Here is a 17,372-nt window from a genome sequence, read left to right on the forward strand (position 1 = left end):
TATGAGCGCAATCAATGCATGAATTTGCGACAAAAAGTTACAAAGAAAAAAATTTCTCGGAGGAACTTCATTTTACAATTAGCTGATGAACTCCGATCAGCCTTCGTCGCAGGTAGATGTCCCCCCTCAAGATTTGTCTGAAGACTCTGACGATGATCAAACAGAGAAATTGGCGAAACGCAAACAGTGCTACATGAGCAAATGTAAAAACAAAACATTGATGTTGTGCAGAAAATGCAAAAATCCAGTTTGTGGAAAGCATTGCGAAGCGAAGATCCAATGTTCCGACTGCTAAGTGATATATGATCGCTATAACGCTTTTTATTTCTCTGCGAAGTCCCAACATTGGCATACACAAATAGGGGAGGGGGTTTGGGGTTCTAATCTAAGAGCAAAATGCCATTGTGCTTGCAAAAAAAGTATTTAACCAAAGTTGCTCACTTTATTCTTCCACCAGCATTCACTAACAAAGCAAGCTGAGACATAGACACTATAACAAACAGAAATACATAACAAACAAAAATATACAAACACTGCAGACAGTACAAAAGATCATGGAGAGATTTATATGCTCATTTGAAAAATGTATTAGAAGAAAAAGCATAGAGGAAATCTGTTAGGTAAGATGTCAAATGAAAGTACAAAATATACAATTTTATGAAGAGAACTACTCATTTTAAATAGAAATGGGCTGAATACATCAATAGAAGACAGGACTGCAAACATCTTGAAGTAATCCCTGAAATGTTAAAGGTCCAAAAAAGTGCCTTATACACGATACAAAAATGAGATCAGAAAGCTAGTAGGAATAACCTGAATGGAAAAGGCATTGGAGTGAAGAAAATAGAAAAATTTATAAGAGACCTACAGTGGATTGAAAATGGTTATTGTTGATGTTAACTTCAATTATAATTTCAATGTGCAGTACAGTTTGTTTCAGAGTGCTTTTACATGCCCAGTTCTGATCATGTGCATTAGTAAAACATACTAGAAGAAAAGTGTGAATATTCATTTCATATATTTTCTTATTTTACTTGGCTTTTTTTTGTTCGTTTAGTTTGTGTTTCTCTGATAATGAATTTAATAAAACTTTGTAATGTATCAAATTTTAGTGAAATAATCGAGAATAGAATATTAAAAATTAAATAAAAGCTTTGTTATGTGATTAACAAAATGACTGATCATGTTTATGTTGGACTCAAATCCTTACCCTTATTTTCCCTCAGATCATGCTATGCCCTTGAACTCAATATGTATATATTTCACAGTTTTTCTTAAAAGTGTTCAAGTTAGTGAAATAAAGTTTTAGACCACAAGTTTTTTTGATAGCCACAAATAGTAAGCTAATTAATGGTATACTATTTATCTTTCATTTTTAACAAAAGAAAATAGTAGAAGGAGGTTTGAAATATTGTTGATAAAAACTGTGGTTCTGGTATTTTGCTATGCAAGCATGACAAAAGCATTTAAATGTGGAAATTAAAAAAAAAATTGGAAAGCTTTCCTTTGAGTTTTTCCTTTTTAATTCAATTTTTTGTATATTTTATTTTTTATTCTAGACCTCATTTCAAAGTAAGAACTTTTAATGTATCAATTCTTATCGATGAGGAACTCCTATACCATTACTATGTGTTACTAATGATTAGACCCAGATGTATGTATCAGGTGTACAAGTATGAAATGCGGATTAAAAAAAAACATGTTAAATTTGGAAGAATGATAAAAAGTTCTTTATTCAAAGTATGCTCCATTGCTTGTTATACATTTTTCCCATCTTTCGGGCAATTTGTGAATACCACGCCAGTAAAAATCTTCCCCTTTGCTGCGAACCATTCATCGAGCCATTTTTTCACATCTTCATACGAACCAAAGCGCTGCTCAGTAAGTGCATGACCCATCGATGCAAACAAGTGGTAATCGGAAGGAGCCAAGTCTGGTGAGTAAGCCGCATAGGGTAGAACTTCCAGCTGAGTGCTTCCAATGTGCCGCGAACTGCTTTTGCCGTATGTGATGGAGCATTGCACATTGAACATTGTCATGGAGCATTGCACATTGAACATTGTCATGGAGCATTGCACATTGAACATTGTCATGGAGCATTGCACATTGAACATTGAACATTGTCATGGAGCATTGCATATTGTCATAGAGCATTGCATATTGTCATGGAGCATTGCATATTGTCATGGAGCATTGCATATTGTCATGGAGCATTGCATATTGTCATGGAGCATTGCATATTGTCATGGAGCATTGCATATTGTCATGGAGCATTGCGATTGGAAACAGCTTGTTGACTAACGCCCAATTGCTCTGCGAGTTATTTTTGTGTCTGCGTATCATCTTCATCCAACAATGCTTCCAGTTCCACATCTTCGTATTTTTTTGGCGGTTTTCCATGTTCCTTGTCTGCAACATTCAAGTCACCACTTTTGAAACGCTGAAATTCACACGTATCTTGCGATGGAGCATGTTCACCATAAACTTCTCGAAGTAATCGGTATGATTCAGCAGCAGTTTTCTTCAAATGAAAACAAAAAATTAATGCTGTCCGCGAATGCTCTTTGTTCGGTATAAATGTTGACACATTGAACACAACAACAAAACACTATGCACACACTTTTCCAATTTATCACTTGTGCGCATCTGACACTTGTTGATGACACAACAAAATGGCGCAGTGTCAAATCTTTATAGCACAAACTGCATTGGTGCACCATCTGTTTTCTGAAATCCTCATTTCATACTTGTACACCTGGTAAATGTATATGTGTAAATGCATTCGCACATTTTGGCTTCTTTTATCATTAATGCATATAAATGCATGAAATCAAAGAATTTTCAGAATAAGTGAATTTTTTGAAGGTTTATTTAATCTTAATCACTTTTTTTCTGATTTTTCAAATAACTATTGCTCATTATAGTTTTATAACATCTGGTTTTTTTTTTCTGCTGGTGGGATTAGTGAATTAATAGAGATGTTTGTAATACTGTATTTTCCAAATATCTACCGTTTTATTGTAAAGACTATTTCTAGAGATATGTCAAAAGAGTACTGAAATTCTTTGTTACTGGTATTTCATTACTGAGCAGCTATAACAAACTAGAAATTAAAAATGTCAAAATAAAAAATATGTAGAAAGCATTTGCATTTGCAGTAAACACATATGTGGGGATATTTTTTTGTAAATGAATATGCACTGAGAAATAGAAAATATGCATTTGAAAAATATATATCTGCTTTTTTTTCTATGGTGATTTTTTAATATATATTTTCTCTTTTTTTGGTACATATTTTGGAATATTTAACTTTTTCAGGATTTTTTTAGTGCATATTTTGGGTTTTTGATAGTTTTTTTCATTTTTAAGTGCATATTTTTAGAGCATATTTTGCTACTTTTAAGTGCATATAATCCGGGCTCTACTAACTATATTATTCGAATGTTAATTTATTTTCAGTGTTCGATATATATGCCAAGTACATTCCACAACCAGTTGATGTAAAAACAAGTAGTGTTTATGACTACTATGATATTCTAGAAGAGCTCGGAGTGTAAGTACTCAAACATTTTACTAGTGAAATAAAGATGTGTAGCCCTAAAAAAATTACTTTGATTTGAGCAGTTTTTCATGAACATTAGGTAATTTGATTTATGATCTAGTACAGTGTTTCTCAATTGAGGGGCCTTAATACCCTCCCACTCATTTCCTGTTAGTCGTGTGCTTGACCGGGTCTTCCACTAACAAAAATAAATTAAACCGTGCTGCAGGCTTCCAGAGGTTGAGTACCACTGATCTATATATATGATATGATATGAACTATTTATCCAATTTTTATTGTAAATCTAGTTTAGAAAATTTTGAATTTTTTTTCTGAAAGTTAATTACAATTTTAGAATTTGAAAAAAAGTAGATAATGGTAATCTATTTCTGTTGACCGAATTTTTCAGATTCTTTTGATAAGTTTGTTTTTATATGAGCAATTTATTTTTAAACATTTTGCTTCAAAAACTCGTACAGAATATACACACATTAAAAAAAGTTTGATAAAAAACTAAATAACCATAATTTATTTGAAGTGAAATTTCCATGAATTAAAATTATTTTAATGTAATGTAAACTTTTTCATTCAACAGCGGTGCCTTCGGAGTTGTACATAGATGTCGTGAGCGTTCTACTGGTCATGTGTTTGCAGCAAAGTTCATCCCTGTATCCCACCCATTGGAAAAAACGATGATTAAACGAGAGATTGATATTATGAATCAACTGCATCATCCGAAACTGATACGATTACATGATGCATTCGAAGAAGACGATGAAATGATTCTCATTTATGAATTGTAAGCCTGCTTTTTTCCTTCAAGTCTGTAATTGATCAAGTTCAAAACAAGTTAACTTAAAAAGAAGACTTGACACTATTGGGTTTAGATATTTTTAGAGCATATTTCGCCACTTTTTTATTGCATATAACCTAGGCTTTACTAATAATATTACTCGAATGTTAATTTATTTTCATCTTTTGATATATATGTCGAGTTTAATATATATAGAAAGTTCTGAGTACTTTTTTCATTTTTGAGCATTTTAAGGTATTGATCGAAAGAAAAGGTTGATAATAGAAATAATAATCTATTGTCAAAGTATCCTTTTTTTCTATAACTCTGAGCCATCTGCTGAATAATTTCAAAACTCTGTCCATGCAGAACTGAAGTTTGAAGGCAAAATAAATCACTTGAGTGGATTTTGATAGCATTCACATCTATAAAATTCCATTTTAAGAATTTAGATGGATTCAAACAGTGCAAATTATTGGAAAAAATAACGTAAAATGAGCCCAAAACGCAGTGTGGCAAGTTTTACACTAGCCTTACGTTGTTTGACAGTAAATAATTTCCCCAATGGCCCAATTTTGCATCAGCCAGCTGTTAAAAACCTTGTAAAACGAAATATGTAAATCAAATTAACACTTACTTGGGCGGTTTTCAGCTATAATAGTGTGAAACTCTGTTTAATGCTTTCTTGTAGAGGCAATATCCTATCACCATCATCTCCTTTTTTTCCTGTCTTATTTTTTACCAACTTGAATTGGACAAATAAAACAAGGGAAAAATATTGAACACAAGTCTCCCCCTATCGTTTTCAGAATTTAACAACGGATTCCACAGTTGGTAACTTTCTTCAGCTGAAGAACAAAGTTTTAAATTCTAGTCAGACCATAGGTGGAGAGATAGACTTGAAAGTCTAGAGGGGGGCACAATGATGATGATGATGATGTAAATTCATATATTAGATCAGTTGGCTCGGTCTTTGATTTGATGTGGGGGAGGGGGACAAAGCATGGATGGAGATGCCTTGTATATCTGCCCATGAGTCAGACGAGGTTGAATTGAGCTTTCAGATCACCGCTCTTGCGATGTGTTAATATAAATGAAATAATTTAAATGAGAATTATCATAAACTTTAATCCTGTTTTATTTTACAATCAAGTGTGACTGAAACCCTAACCTCACGAACTGGTGACTCGTAACTGAAAAAGGGAATTTACTCTGTTGCTTGGGGACAGTGCCATTTTTGTGTCCCAGTCCCCATAATATTTTACGAAAAAGAGTAAATTCAGCACACTTTCTGGTCCAATGCCTAAGGCACCAAACTTCCTGAACTGCCCCTTAGTTGTGACCATGGGCGCATCTTCTCAAGTCCACCATGTGTGCGCACATATTACCAATGAAAATACAATCTATCTCCGCCAAACATTCATACACAAAATACAATCCAAACTCACAATACATGCAAAAAATTATAATACACAACAGATCTTCAATTAGATACCTGGTCAACTTGTTGCCCAGAATATATTCTACTCTGGCAGACTCTTGAAACATTGATTCAGAGGCCAAAGAGTGAATTTAGATCCCAACCGGTAAAGCACATCCACCTGGAACATTACGGGACATTCTACTTGAAAGCGGGATGTATGGTCTCTAGTGGATTATTGTATTCTATTCGAAGAAATTTATTATTATTACTATAATTATTTCGCAAAGCAAGCACACTTCGAGCAACACCAATCATTTTTGACTTCTGTGTCCCTGGCTCCCATGTTTCATTAGCTAGCAGAGAATCAATTACTTCTTTTATGGCACTCAGTCATTCATCTGAGTTTTCAGAGGTATATTTCCTGGTATATTTCAGGCTCACAGTGCTCTGCCAGAAGAACATAATCATTCAATCTTGCTGGTGGTTTCAGCTTGTTGCTATCTCTCAGACCACTTGTTACGTCATCTTCAACTGAAGCATCATCTTGTTGAAGCTTCTCCTTCACAACATGTACATGCACATTCCAACATGTACCAATTCATTCGAAGTTCCGCAGAGGAATATGGACGAGGTGCATATGTTGTTTAGTAGTAGTTGTATTGATAAGATATCTTGCCCTACCTGATGCATCGTATTTTAGCATAAAAATATCTTGTTTTCTCAAAAACATTTTAATTTTCATCAATGACTAGCCTAGCGCAGATATTTTGTATATATTACTTCTTACCCCTCCTACACTGACTTTGCAGAAGATCAGAAAAAGCCTGCTTTATGAAAAAGGAGGTTGCCTTTTTAGAAGTTTTAGTGATTTGTACTATAAAATTTCCAATGTAAACTAGTGGCACAAATTGTGGTAGGGAAAGGGTTGAAGCAGGGATTCTGTTACAGGGACATTATCAACCACACAGTTCACTTTTTCTGATTGAAAAACAACATCTCGACCTAAAATAACTTTGTCGTGATGTGTCATCCAGATTTGGTCACCATCTTTCTTCCATAAGAACACCATTCTCACTTTTCTTGTCTCATTTCTTCCTTCATTGCTTGGGCACATATACAAAACAATTTGTGACAAAGACATGAAAGTGATCAATGCTAGATACTTCTTTCTCAAACCGATTATGGGTTGCTGATAATGCCCTCTGAGGGCATTTTTCTTTCACTATAGTAGAACCAGTCTTATATTTAGCACACAGACAGCAGTGTTGATAGCTTCTACCCACAACTTCAATGGACGTTCTCGTCTATGTATCATTCTTCTCAGGGGCGTAGCCAGAAATTTCGTTCGGGGGGGGGGACACCAAAGTGACAGAACAATGGATTTGGCCATCTTTTTCCCTTTTTTCGGTCATTTTCTCACATTTCGGGGGGGGGGACCAGACCCCCAAGTCCCCCCCCCCCCGGCTACGCCCTTGATTCTTCTTGCACTTTCAATGAGGGTTCTGTTTTCTTGTTCTGCAGCATAATTTTGCCCAGGAGTGTACGGCATGGATATACAAGACACTCTTATATCTTTTGCAAGCGGGGCTGGATCAACCATTAAGCAAAATAAGCATGTGCTTAGATCATCAGGAGAGAAGGGGCACGACAAAATTTATAATTTATTTTCCAGCATCAAATATCTGACAGAAAATCCTAGAATTTTCGATTGATTGAGTTGAGCACCTTCATAAAAAGGATGGTACAAATACAGAAAAACTAATAATATTGCAAACTAGAGATCACGTTAATACTGAGTTTTTGGAATGAGGTTTCATGCAATTTCTATAAAGTAAGAGCTTTAACAGCATCTGAGACCTCTTTGGCAAACTGAGCCTTTTTCTGAAACCCCTATCTAAAAATACCTGCCTACCAATTTGCATACTAACTGCCATAAATTGTAAGTAGATGCCAGTTGTGGTGAGGTCCGCGATCTGTGTCCGGATGAATAAGCCAAGTTCTACAGAATAACAATGTGAACTTAAAAATGTGCAAATCTTTATGAGTCATTAGCAGATCAACTGTATGGTTTCAGAGGTGTTATCGTTCAGGGGTGCTAATTATTATTACCAGTGTGAGACGGTTTTCGGTGCTCCTCTGGTGTATAAGCCACACCAGTAAAATAACCATGATAAAAAACTCACTGCTATGTTCCCAGCTGGACGACATGTGTCCAAAATCACTGTTTTCTGTGCAAATCATTCAGTCCAGTATGCTCATAGTTTGAAATTTCACATAAAACCTTTTTATACATTTATATATTTTTTGCAACTTTTGTAATTATTTTTCTCCTTCAACCCTGATTCGGCACTCTGGGCATCTGTATACGATAAACAGCCTAGAGCCACTCTTTTGTGGTTCAATTTAGAGCTCCTAGAAGCGGCTCGAGCTCACTCACCACCCGGTTGCAAAGTCTTGCGCCGCCCCTAAAGATGATCCTGGTAGGAGGTTGAAAGCGCTTTAGCCAAGAGGACTCTGAAATAAACTTATTTTTTTCCCATCCAAAATTCACACACCATTGTTTACCCAACAAAAATCAGCTTGTCCGTATGTCATGCTTTTAAACACACTGGCCTGTTTTTTTGGTTCAGGGTTATTTCTCTGCTCTCAATTATGCCAAATAACTTTTTACACATTACAGCTCTTGATGATGAGCCATTATATTTTCCTTCCCCTCCTTTTGGTGGTTTTGGAGTTAAGTTCTCAAATCTCCAACATGAAGTTGAACTTTGTTAATGCCATAATACCTATTCTAAGAGGTTCCCTAGGCAGAAACTAGGGGAGTGACAGGGGTTCTTGTCAGAGTCATCTTAAGAACATAATGGGCACCTGGCAAAGTGATTTTGTCGACCCCCTTCACCCGGCTATAAATTTGTACCATGTGAGAATGCCGGTTCACCACATGTATTCATTCATATATATATATATATATATATATATATTCATGTCTTTACATCTTTACAATGTATAAGTCATATTTTTATAACTATATAAATATCTCCCCTCTATCATTTCTAAGGCACTGAACAAACCCTTTTTAATCCCTTTTTTCTTGCCTCGGTTAAATGAATATGTTTTATTCAATAAAATGATATTTTACATGCAATGTATGTTGAATATCAGCTTGATAGACTTGAATTTTTCTTATTTTGCTGGTGTGCACCTATTTATATACATTTTTTGTCATTGTTATCAAAATTTTCGATTTTGATAAAATAAATTGCTTCACTATGAGTATCTTTTGTGGTCATTATTATATTTTTAAATTTATCACTTTTAGTATGTCTGGTGGTGAGCTGTTTGAGCGCATCACATCTGAGGGTTATACGATGTCTGAAGCCGAAGTTGTTAACTTCATGAGGCAGATATGTGAGGGAGTGAAACATATGCATGAAAAGAATATCATTCACCTTGATTTGAAAGTATGACTTGTTTTTACTTATCTCAACATAATCAGATAATAATATATTAATATTAATATATTATTATGATTAATGTATTAACCCGACTGGTTAATATATTATTGTAGCTTATTAATTTATAATATGAACTTTTAAGATTTTCTCATGTCTTTATGTTTATATACATGTATAAAATCACTAGATAAGTGTGTACAGAACATCTTTCTAGATATTAATTAGATTCCTAGATAAAATATTACTTATGAAGTTGATTAAAAATTTTTTGATCGTTTTTTTTTTTTACAAAATTATTTTCCAAGTAACTTGATAGTATGATTGAAAGTAAAAACATAAAAAAATCATAATTTTCCATTCATATAAACACACTCAGTAAAAAGATTTTCAGTTGTATACCTCAAAAGTTATGTTTCTTCATCTGCATTGTTTAAGGTTATTTTCCAGCCTGTGTTCTTTTTTTTGTCATCGTTAAAATGTTCTGTATAATAATTACTAAAGAATAAAAACATATTGCAAATATATAAGCAAAAATCTATGAAGTCTATAAATGTAATTTATAAAATCTAATCTTTCCTTCTTTTGATTCCGTGTGGTAGAGTGCCTTATACTATATTTTCCTGCACATTTCTCATGCAAAATTTGAAAAAAGAAAAAGCAACAACATAAAAAAACAAACAACACGGCGTAGTATTATCCACAGGATTTAAAAACATCATAATAAATAAAAACTTATCTTGTGTTTCAATAATCAATCCATTGGTATGCTAATTAATGAAATTTATTTACAAAACTATAGCATTACTTACACAGAAAACAAAATTTACAGTTCAATAAAAAACCTTCAAATTTAGACTCATCTGAATTGGAATTAAATATAAGCACAACAGTTCTTCATCTAATTTGAAAGAGTCAGTGTAATCATCAAGAGAATTTTCATTTTCAGAGTCAGAATCACTGGTGTCTAAAGTTTTATGTCCAAATTTGGGAATGGACTCTTTATAGTTTATATAGTCACCTCTTTCCAGTCATCACTAACCCACTCACATACTTCAGCATGGAAAGTTTGGTTAAATTTCCGCCTTTTGTATAGGAAGAAATTCTTTCAGTCATCCACTTTTTCCAATAGGCTCTAACTTTGCTTTTAAATGACCTGTTTATTCTTGAATCTAAAAGCTGCAACTTCTTAGTCAAACCATCAGGCATGACTGAAAAACAAGCACCACAATTTCTGCAACATCTTTTATGTTTTCTTGAATATGAGTTTCATTGAATCCATAACTAGGAAAGCACGTGGCTTAAAACTGCTGCTTTTTCTTTTACACTATACACTATTTAGCCATGAAATCGTGGTTACCTCATTTATCCGTCCTTCTGGATTGCACCAACTTTTTAATCCTTTCAGAAAATTTTCTTTTGGTATTGTCTTTTGTTTGAATATAACCATAGGTGGCAGTTTTTCTCCCATAGCCAAATAGGACAAAACCACTGTAAATGAGCTTTTTTTCATGTCCTGTCATCCTAATCGGAATATTTTTCACTTCTACTGCATCAACAATCCTTTATGTAAGGCAATGATTGACTGGCAATCAAATCATAATGTCACTTCATCCATATTAAAAATATTGCTATCTGCAAAACTCTTTTTCCAGCAATTAATTTTTTATGTATTTGTAAAATTATTTAAATTTCTCTTCCCTATCTGCCAGTAACATTTGCCCTACAGTTGTAAGATTATAAACAGCTAACTTTTTCTTCTCATAAACCAGTAACACCATACCGGACCGCCTTTAAATTTTTCAATCTTCATCTCTTGAGTTATTGCTTTTAAACGAATCCTTATAATTTAAATTAGTGCTCCTTTTTCTCTTTCTGATATAAGGCAGGCATTGAACTATAAATGTTTTGTAAAAGTTTTTTATAAAATTTGGAAAGTGCAACCAATAAGCACATAGGTTACATTCAAGCAAATGTAACCAATAGGTTTATTGGTTGCTTTTTTTTGTAGAAGATCTTTTATCATACTTTTATAGTGTAATTCCGGCCTAATCCAGTGATATAATTCGCCTTCCAATGATGGCCAAAATGCATTTCCATGGCGAAAAGATCTTTGTTTTTGTCTCCACTTTTTTCAAATTTTTCTTAGTTCTTCCTCCAAAGTCAGATGTTTGACTCATCAATGTCGAATAAATAGCTGGCTTCTTTACTTCCAATTTCTACAGTTTTTTTTGTTACTTGCAATTTGAACTGATCACTGTAACTCATGCGCTTTCTTTTTGCCATTTTCAACATACGAATGAAGAGTAATAGTAAACAAGCTGCTTTCGCTTTTAAGACACTATGCTCGTGTGCTTAGAAACTCTGTATAAAACTCTGACGTAGTTGCACCCACTGACCAGCAATCTCAAAAGTGTTTCTGATTGGGTGAGATATAAAGCAGCTGCAAAAAAAATCTTTGTCACTTGACTTGTTGCGCCATCTATTAGTGGCTGATAACTTCATTTTTTGCAGATTTTCCAAAGTGGTAGGTAATCCGCATTTTTAATGTTCAACCATCTTTTTAACACACAATCCATGGATTACATGGAAGAAAATATGGTACATTAACCCAGTGGTTCTCAAAGTTTTCCACCTGTGACACCTCCTTCCCCTATTTAATGCTTATCTGTGAGCTCCACCAGCTCCCCAGAGCTATTTAACAAAGAATCTCTTCGAAAAACCTTTTTGAGGGTCAAAGCTCCACAGCGCACAGTTTGAAAATCCCTGCATCAACCCTTTCCCTACCACAATTTGTGCCACTAGTTTACATTGGAAATTTTATAGTACAAATCACTAAAACTTCTAAAAAGGCAACCTACTTTTTCATAAAGCAGGCTTTTTCTGATCTTCTGCAAAGTCAGTGTAGGAGGGGTTGGAAGTATTATTCCACTGTAAAATCAGCTCTACAAAATATCTGCGCTAGGCTAGTCACTGCTGAAAATTAAAATGTTTTTGAGAAAACAAGATATTTTTATGCTAAATTACAATGCATCAGTTAGGGCAAAATATCTTATCGATACAACTACTACTAAACTACATATGCACCTCGTCCATATTCCTCTGTGGAACTTCTAATGAATTGGTACATGTTGGAATGTGCATGCACATGTTGTGAACCTAGCATGTAGTTTGCTTCAGTGTAATGCTTGCTAAAGTGCTGCCATATATATTTCGAACTATAAGTGGAGTGTAATGATTGAAGATTTGTAGTGTTATCTCATCAATCTGGAAAACAGTTGAAGTAAATACAACTTTCCTTGCTCATTCATCAGACGTATATTTCTAAATATTATTCCGGGACTGATAGGTTACGGTTCTATAGTTTGGCTCATTGCTGCTAAATCAACCTTTGCTAAAATCAATACCTCCTTTCATTTGGCGCTTTGGAATATTCTTGGTCTCCCCTTTGCCATGAAAAACCAAAATTAAAGTTATTCTTGCCATTCTCTCATTATACGAACTTTAACTCTTCAGATTCAGCTGTTTTTGCATCCCATCAACTTCTTTTCCATCTCAAGGTACTTTGAATCTGTTTGATTCCGGTTTCAATAAATCCTCTCCAAGTCTTGTCAAGAAATTGGACACCTTTCTTAACTCCATTAATTTTTCTCTTGTTCCAACCTTCTGCTCCGTATATGCGTTTTTCTCTTGGATGTGTAGCAATATCTCCATCATCACAGATGGGAACTTGATTTTCAAAAAAAAAAAATCATCTTTTCCCAATTAGACTACTTCTTTTTCAACAATATCTCTTCTCCCTTGATTCCAACTCTGTCATCATTTCTACAGATTCCTCGAAAAAAAGACAAGTTATGTGTGGTGTGTATTGTCCTTCCAATAATAGGAAGAAGGCTTCATGGATAAACAAAGACTCCTCAGTTTTCACAGGTGAAACTATTGCTATCATCTAAGGCTTGAAATCTTTTATTCCCACTCAGGGTACGTCTGGTATTTGTTTTTTCAGATGCTAAATCAGTTCTCTTTTCTTTTAGTAATTTTTTAGTGTACTCGCCAACTGTTATTCATCTTTTAAATGCTCAGGTGGCTCGCATTAGCAAATTCACAAGACATATTACATTTGTATGGGTTCCAAATCATTCGGGTATTCTGATAAATGAAAACATTGATTCATATGTACAACCTGTGGAATCCTTCTCTGTCAATCTTTTGTCCACTAGGTGGAGGATTTGAGGGCCTTATTACATAAAGCATTCAAAAATCACTATATTGGTTCCCTCAAACGTGACCTTCCTGTATATGATTGCTTTGTTGATTACCACTCTCGTATATCAGTCCACTTCGCTAGTAGTAAATTTGAGCACCTTTTTTTATGAATTAGTTGTCAATAGGGCCCCCTCTGAATGAATATTTACACTGAATTAGAAGCCATGATAGTCCTCTGTACTTTTACTGTAATGTTCCAGAAATAGCAATCCACTACCTCTTTCAGTGCTCACACTTCATCAACAATAGGAAAATTGCCTTCTTACATAACTGGAGTCATGTTTCTGATTGGAATAGCTTAATGTAGAAATTGAGATTCCCTTCCCGTGAAATTGTATCTTGTTTCGAAAAATATATTACCAGTAGCCTCTGTTTCTAGTTTTTTTCCCTTCTTTTTTTTGCTTGTCATGTCTTTACTGCAATGTCATGATTGTTATTGTTCCTGTTTGCATATACGTTTGCATAAATTTGTTTCTTCTTGCTTGTTCCTTTTTTTTCTGCTTCTGTCATGTAATTGTAACATATCTTGAAAATATTTTGCATGTAGCCTATGTCTTTGGGCTTTATTGTTTTGTTCATCATACCATTGCTGTACTGTCAAAGTTTTTCTTTTGTATATTTGTTGTATTCAAGTGAATTGATGTATCTGTAGGTATTATTATTATTTTGTTTACCTTCTGCAAGTGCGCTTCTATCATATAATGCTCTACCGACTTTGACTCTCCTTTCCTTCTCTTTGTATCTGATATAATTTATGTATATCACTTGTGATAAACATGTGAACTCATAATCAGGGGATGACTCCAACTAAAACCCTGTGTAATACTAAAGTTGAAGTTGAAATACAACTTTGATGTGGGAGCATAATGTTTTCCACAAACGAATATGCTCATAATCCAAAAACTTCTATATCAAAGTGAACTTTCCCCATAAGAAATAATAGAAACCCTGATTATCATTCAATAACAGTCATGCCGGCCACAATTCTTTTCAAAGATAAAGTGCAGGTTGATTTGTTATATATTATTATATTTTTACATATTTTATATCAAAGGCTAGAGAATTTTCAGAATGATGCAAAAAAAAGTAAGGGATTCCCTTTGAAATTCTTCCTTGCATTAACACACAACAAGAGGGAAAGGCTGTATTTTGTGGGCTTGTGTTATGAATGTCACTCCTGTAGTCAGTGGCATCTCAAAAAAAAAAAAAAATTGGTCCGTCCGTTGGGCTTGGAAAGCAGCCCAAGTCAAACAGGGTGCTATTGAAGGTTTTTTATTAATATGCATATGCTCACAAAATGTGTTTTTTAAAAATTTTGTTCTGCATTAAAATCATAAAATAGCTTTAAAAAAATGTTCTGGCCCTTCTTCTGAACTTATTGAGATTGCCTTGCCCACAGTGAGAGAAAGAGAACCATCGAATTTTGACTGTATTCGTGTTATGCTCGGCAGACAACGTAAATAATCAAAGCTTCTTGAACTAACAGGGACGCCGGAACATCTCTACTCGTGTTTCCAAAGCAATACCAATCATTTTTATGGTATTGCTCAGCAATACTAATCATCATCGGGTGAATCAACTCCATTTTTTGAAGTCATTGCCAGACTATCAATGAGAAGACATCCATTCCAAATTAAAATTCCAACTGTCATGAATGATGCTAAATTTTATAACTGCTGATGCTGAGTTGGAAGAATATGGAACAGATTGCCAACAGAACTCGTATGCTCATCCACATATGATATTTGATCAAATTGAGACAGACACCCATAAATTCACCATATTTTACTGAGGTGAAAATCTTTTTCCACTAAAGTAGGTTGAATTACCCGTCATCGCTGAAATCAAATACAGATTAGGGATATAAACGGGATATTCTAGTTCAAAAAAAGGACGTATAGTCAATAGGAAATATATGTTGTTATGGCCCATACTTAGAAATGTCTCACAAACTTTGAGCAACACCAATCATTTTTGACTTCTGGTGTCCCTGTGGACTAATAAGATATTTTGATATAAGTACTACACTTGTATTGTAAGATATCGCTAGTTCATCAAGTCAAAATTTGTTTAAAATATTTGCTAATCTTGCGAAAAATTTGTATACAGAGTTACTTGTGATCCCAAATTCTACTGTGTAAAGGTTGGTCCTGTGCTCTGCTAACATAATAGTACATGTCAGAATATGTAATTTTTGCTTTGAAACCCACCATAGGTCAACCACACCTAATCATCCACCCAGGATAAGTTCATTTCAATTTCATTATTCTTCTGACTTTATGTGTGTTTTTTAACCCTGGATTCTGTAGTAAAAATAGTTAGCCTTGACATGTGCTATTGACCATATTTTTTCAGTAGAGTTCAGGACCTCATGTTTTACGAAAATGTTTTTAATAAATATTTTGACTTCCAGAATTTCTCTGCATGGAAATATAAGTCTATTTGAATGAAAACCTTTTTAAAAAATAAATTAGAATGATGCATTTTTTTTATTTTATCATATTCAGATAAAATAAATATAATGCAGTAAATTCATAAGTTTTTGATTCGATAACATCTCATTTTCAAAAAACAATGATCAAGTTTAATAAATTTCACAACTAGTATCATATTATTAAGGGTACTAAAAAGTAATTATGTTATCTATTTTGACACTTTACAGCCTGAAAATATCATGTGTCAAACAAAGAAAAGCAATGATATCAAGATTATTGATTTTGGTTTGGCCACAAAATTAGATCCAAATGAAGCTGTAAAAATATCTACTGGAACAGCTGAGTTTGCTGCACCAGAAATAGTAGAAAGAGAACCAGTTGGATTTTACACTGATATGTGGGCTGTGGGTGTATTGGCTTATGTTCTGTAAGTTATTTTTTTTCATATTTTCTCAACATTCACATTCATCATTTTTTATGACTTGTTTATTGGTGATATCATTATTTTTTTCACCTTTACGAGTACAAATTGGGAAATTCTGCAGGGGTTGCAGGAAAAGCATTAATAAAGTGGTCTCTTAATAAAGGGACTCTTAATGATATATCCATTCACCAGTAATTGCAGGTCACATCAAAAAAAGCATTTGATAGAGGACTAATGAGCGATCCCCTGGAAAACAAACTTTGGAAAATGCATGACACATTGCACTTTAAGTGATCTGCACTTGTGAATAAGCATGTCTTATTCATGGCCCCTACCAGAGAGGGCTGACAGGGCTTTAGCCCAGGGCAATTACCACCATTTTTTTTTCACGCCATAAATTCACTATTGAAGAACTCGTGAAAAGTCTGGCATGGAAAGGGGGTTCCAAAGATCCTCTGCTCCAGGATGTGGAGACCATGGTCCTATCTCTTCAAGATAACACCTGGCCTCATACAGATGTGTTAGCCATAGAACAGATCAAGAATTTGAGATATGAAATTGCGTGGCTCATTCTTCATACTCTCCTAACATTATCTTTCAGACGAATGATGAAGAGATTACACATTTTACACAGTTCAATGATTTTTTTCTTAAAAAGAAAAAAGGAAAATAATTCTGGTAACCTGAAGTGTGGGGGAAAAGCTGAAAAAGATTCAAAAACGTATGAGAACACTTAAGAAGACATCAAAAATGAGGACATCTTCTCACAAATGAGGATGTACAACAGAGCAACACAAATCTATTGCCCAAAAGGCATGTAATTTTTTCTACCACATGCCCAACATGGGCATATAAAAAAACAATAAGGAAGACAAGTCACTTTCCCTCACCCGAATTTTTTAAAATTACAAATAAATCCTTCATTTATTCTGAAGGCAATCTAGCTGTTGGGGGAACACATTGAAAATTTCAGACCTTTGATGTTGGGGGCTCTTGTCAGAGCTCCGTTACATTTTCAGTAAAAATAATACTGATTGT

At 34.2% G+C, this 17,372-nt stretch overlaps 1 protein-coding gene across 4 annotated transcripts in view; it reads left to right on the plus strand.

The window, feature by feature from the left end:
• LOC149065606 (twitchin-like) overlaps positions 1-17,372 on the plus strand; it is an 834,903-nt gene that overhangs the window by 747,267 nt on the left and 70,264 nt on the right. For all 4 annotated transcript variants that reach the window (XM_089253452.1, XM_089253454.1, XM_089253453.1 and 1 more), the window contains 4 exons: positions 3,460-3,553; positions 4,137-4,340; positions 9,077-9,218; positions 16,138-16,337. In XM_089253452.1, the coding sequence (XP_089109578.1) occupies positions 3,460-3,553; positions 4,137-4,340; positions 9,077-9,218; positions 16,138-16,337 (640 nt within the window). The remainder of the gene's footprint in view (positions 1-3,459; positions 3,554-4,136; positions 4,341-9,076; positions 9,219-16,137; positions 16,338-17,372) is intronic.

Source organism: Pholcus phalangioides, unplaced genomic scaffold, assembly GCF_987345545.1.
Source record: "Pholcus phalangioides strain wild (caught in Gottingen) unplaced genomic scaffold, Ppha-v1.0 ptg000039l_1, whole genome shotgun sequence".
NCBI classification, from domain to species: Eukaryota; Metazoa; Arthropoda; class Arachnida; order Araneae; family Pholcidae; genus Pholcus; species Pholcus phalangioides.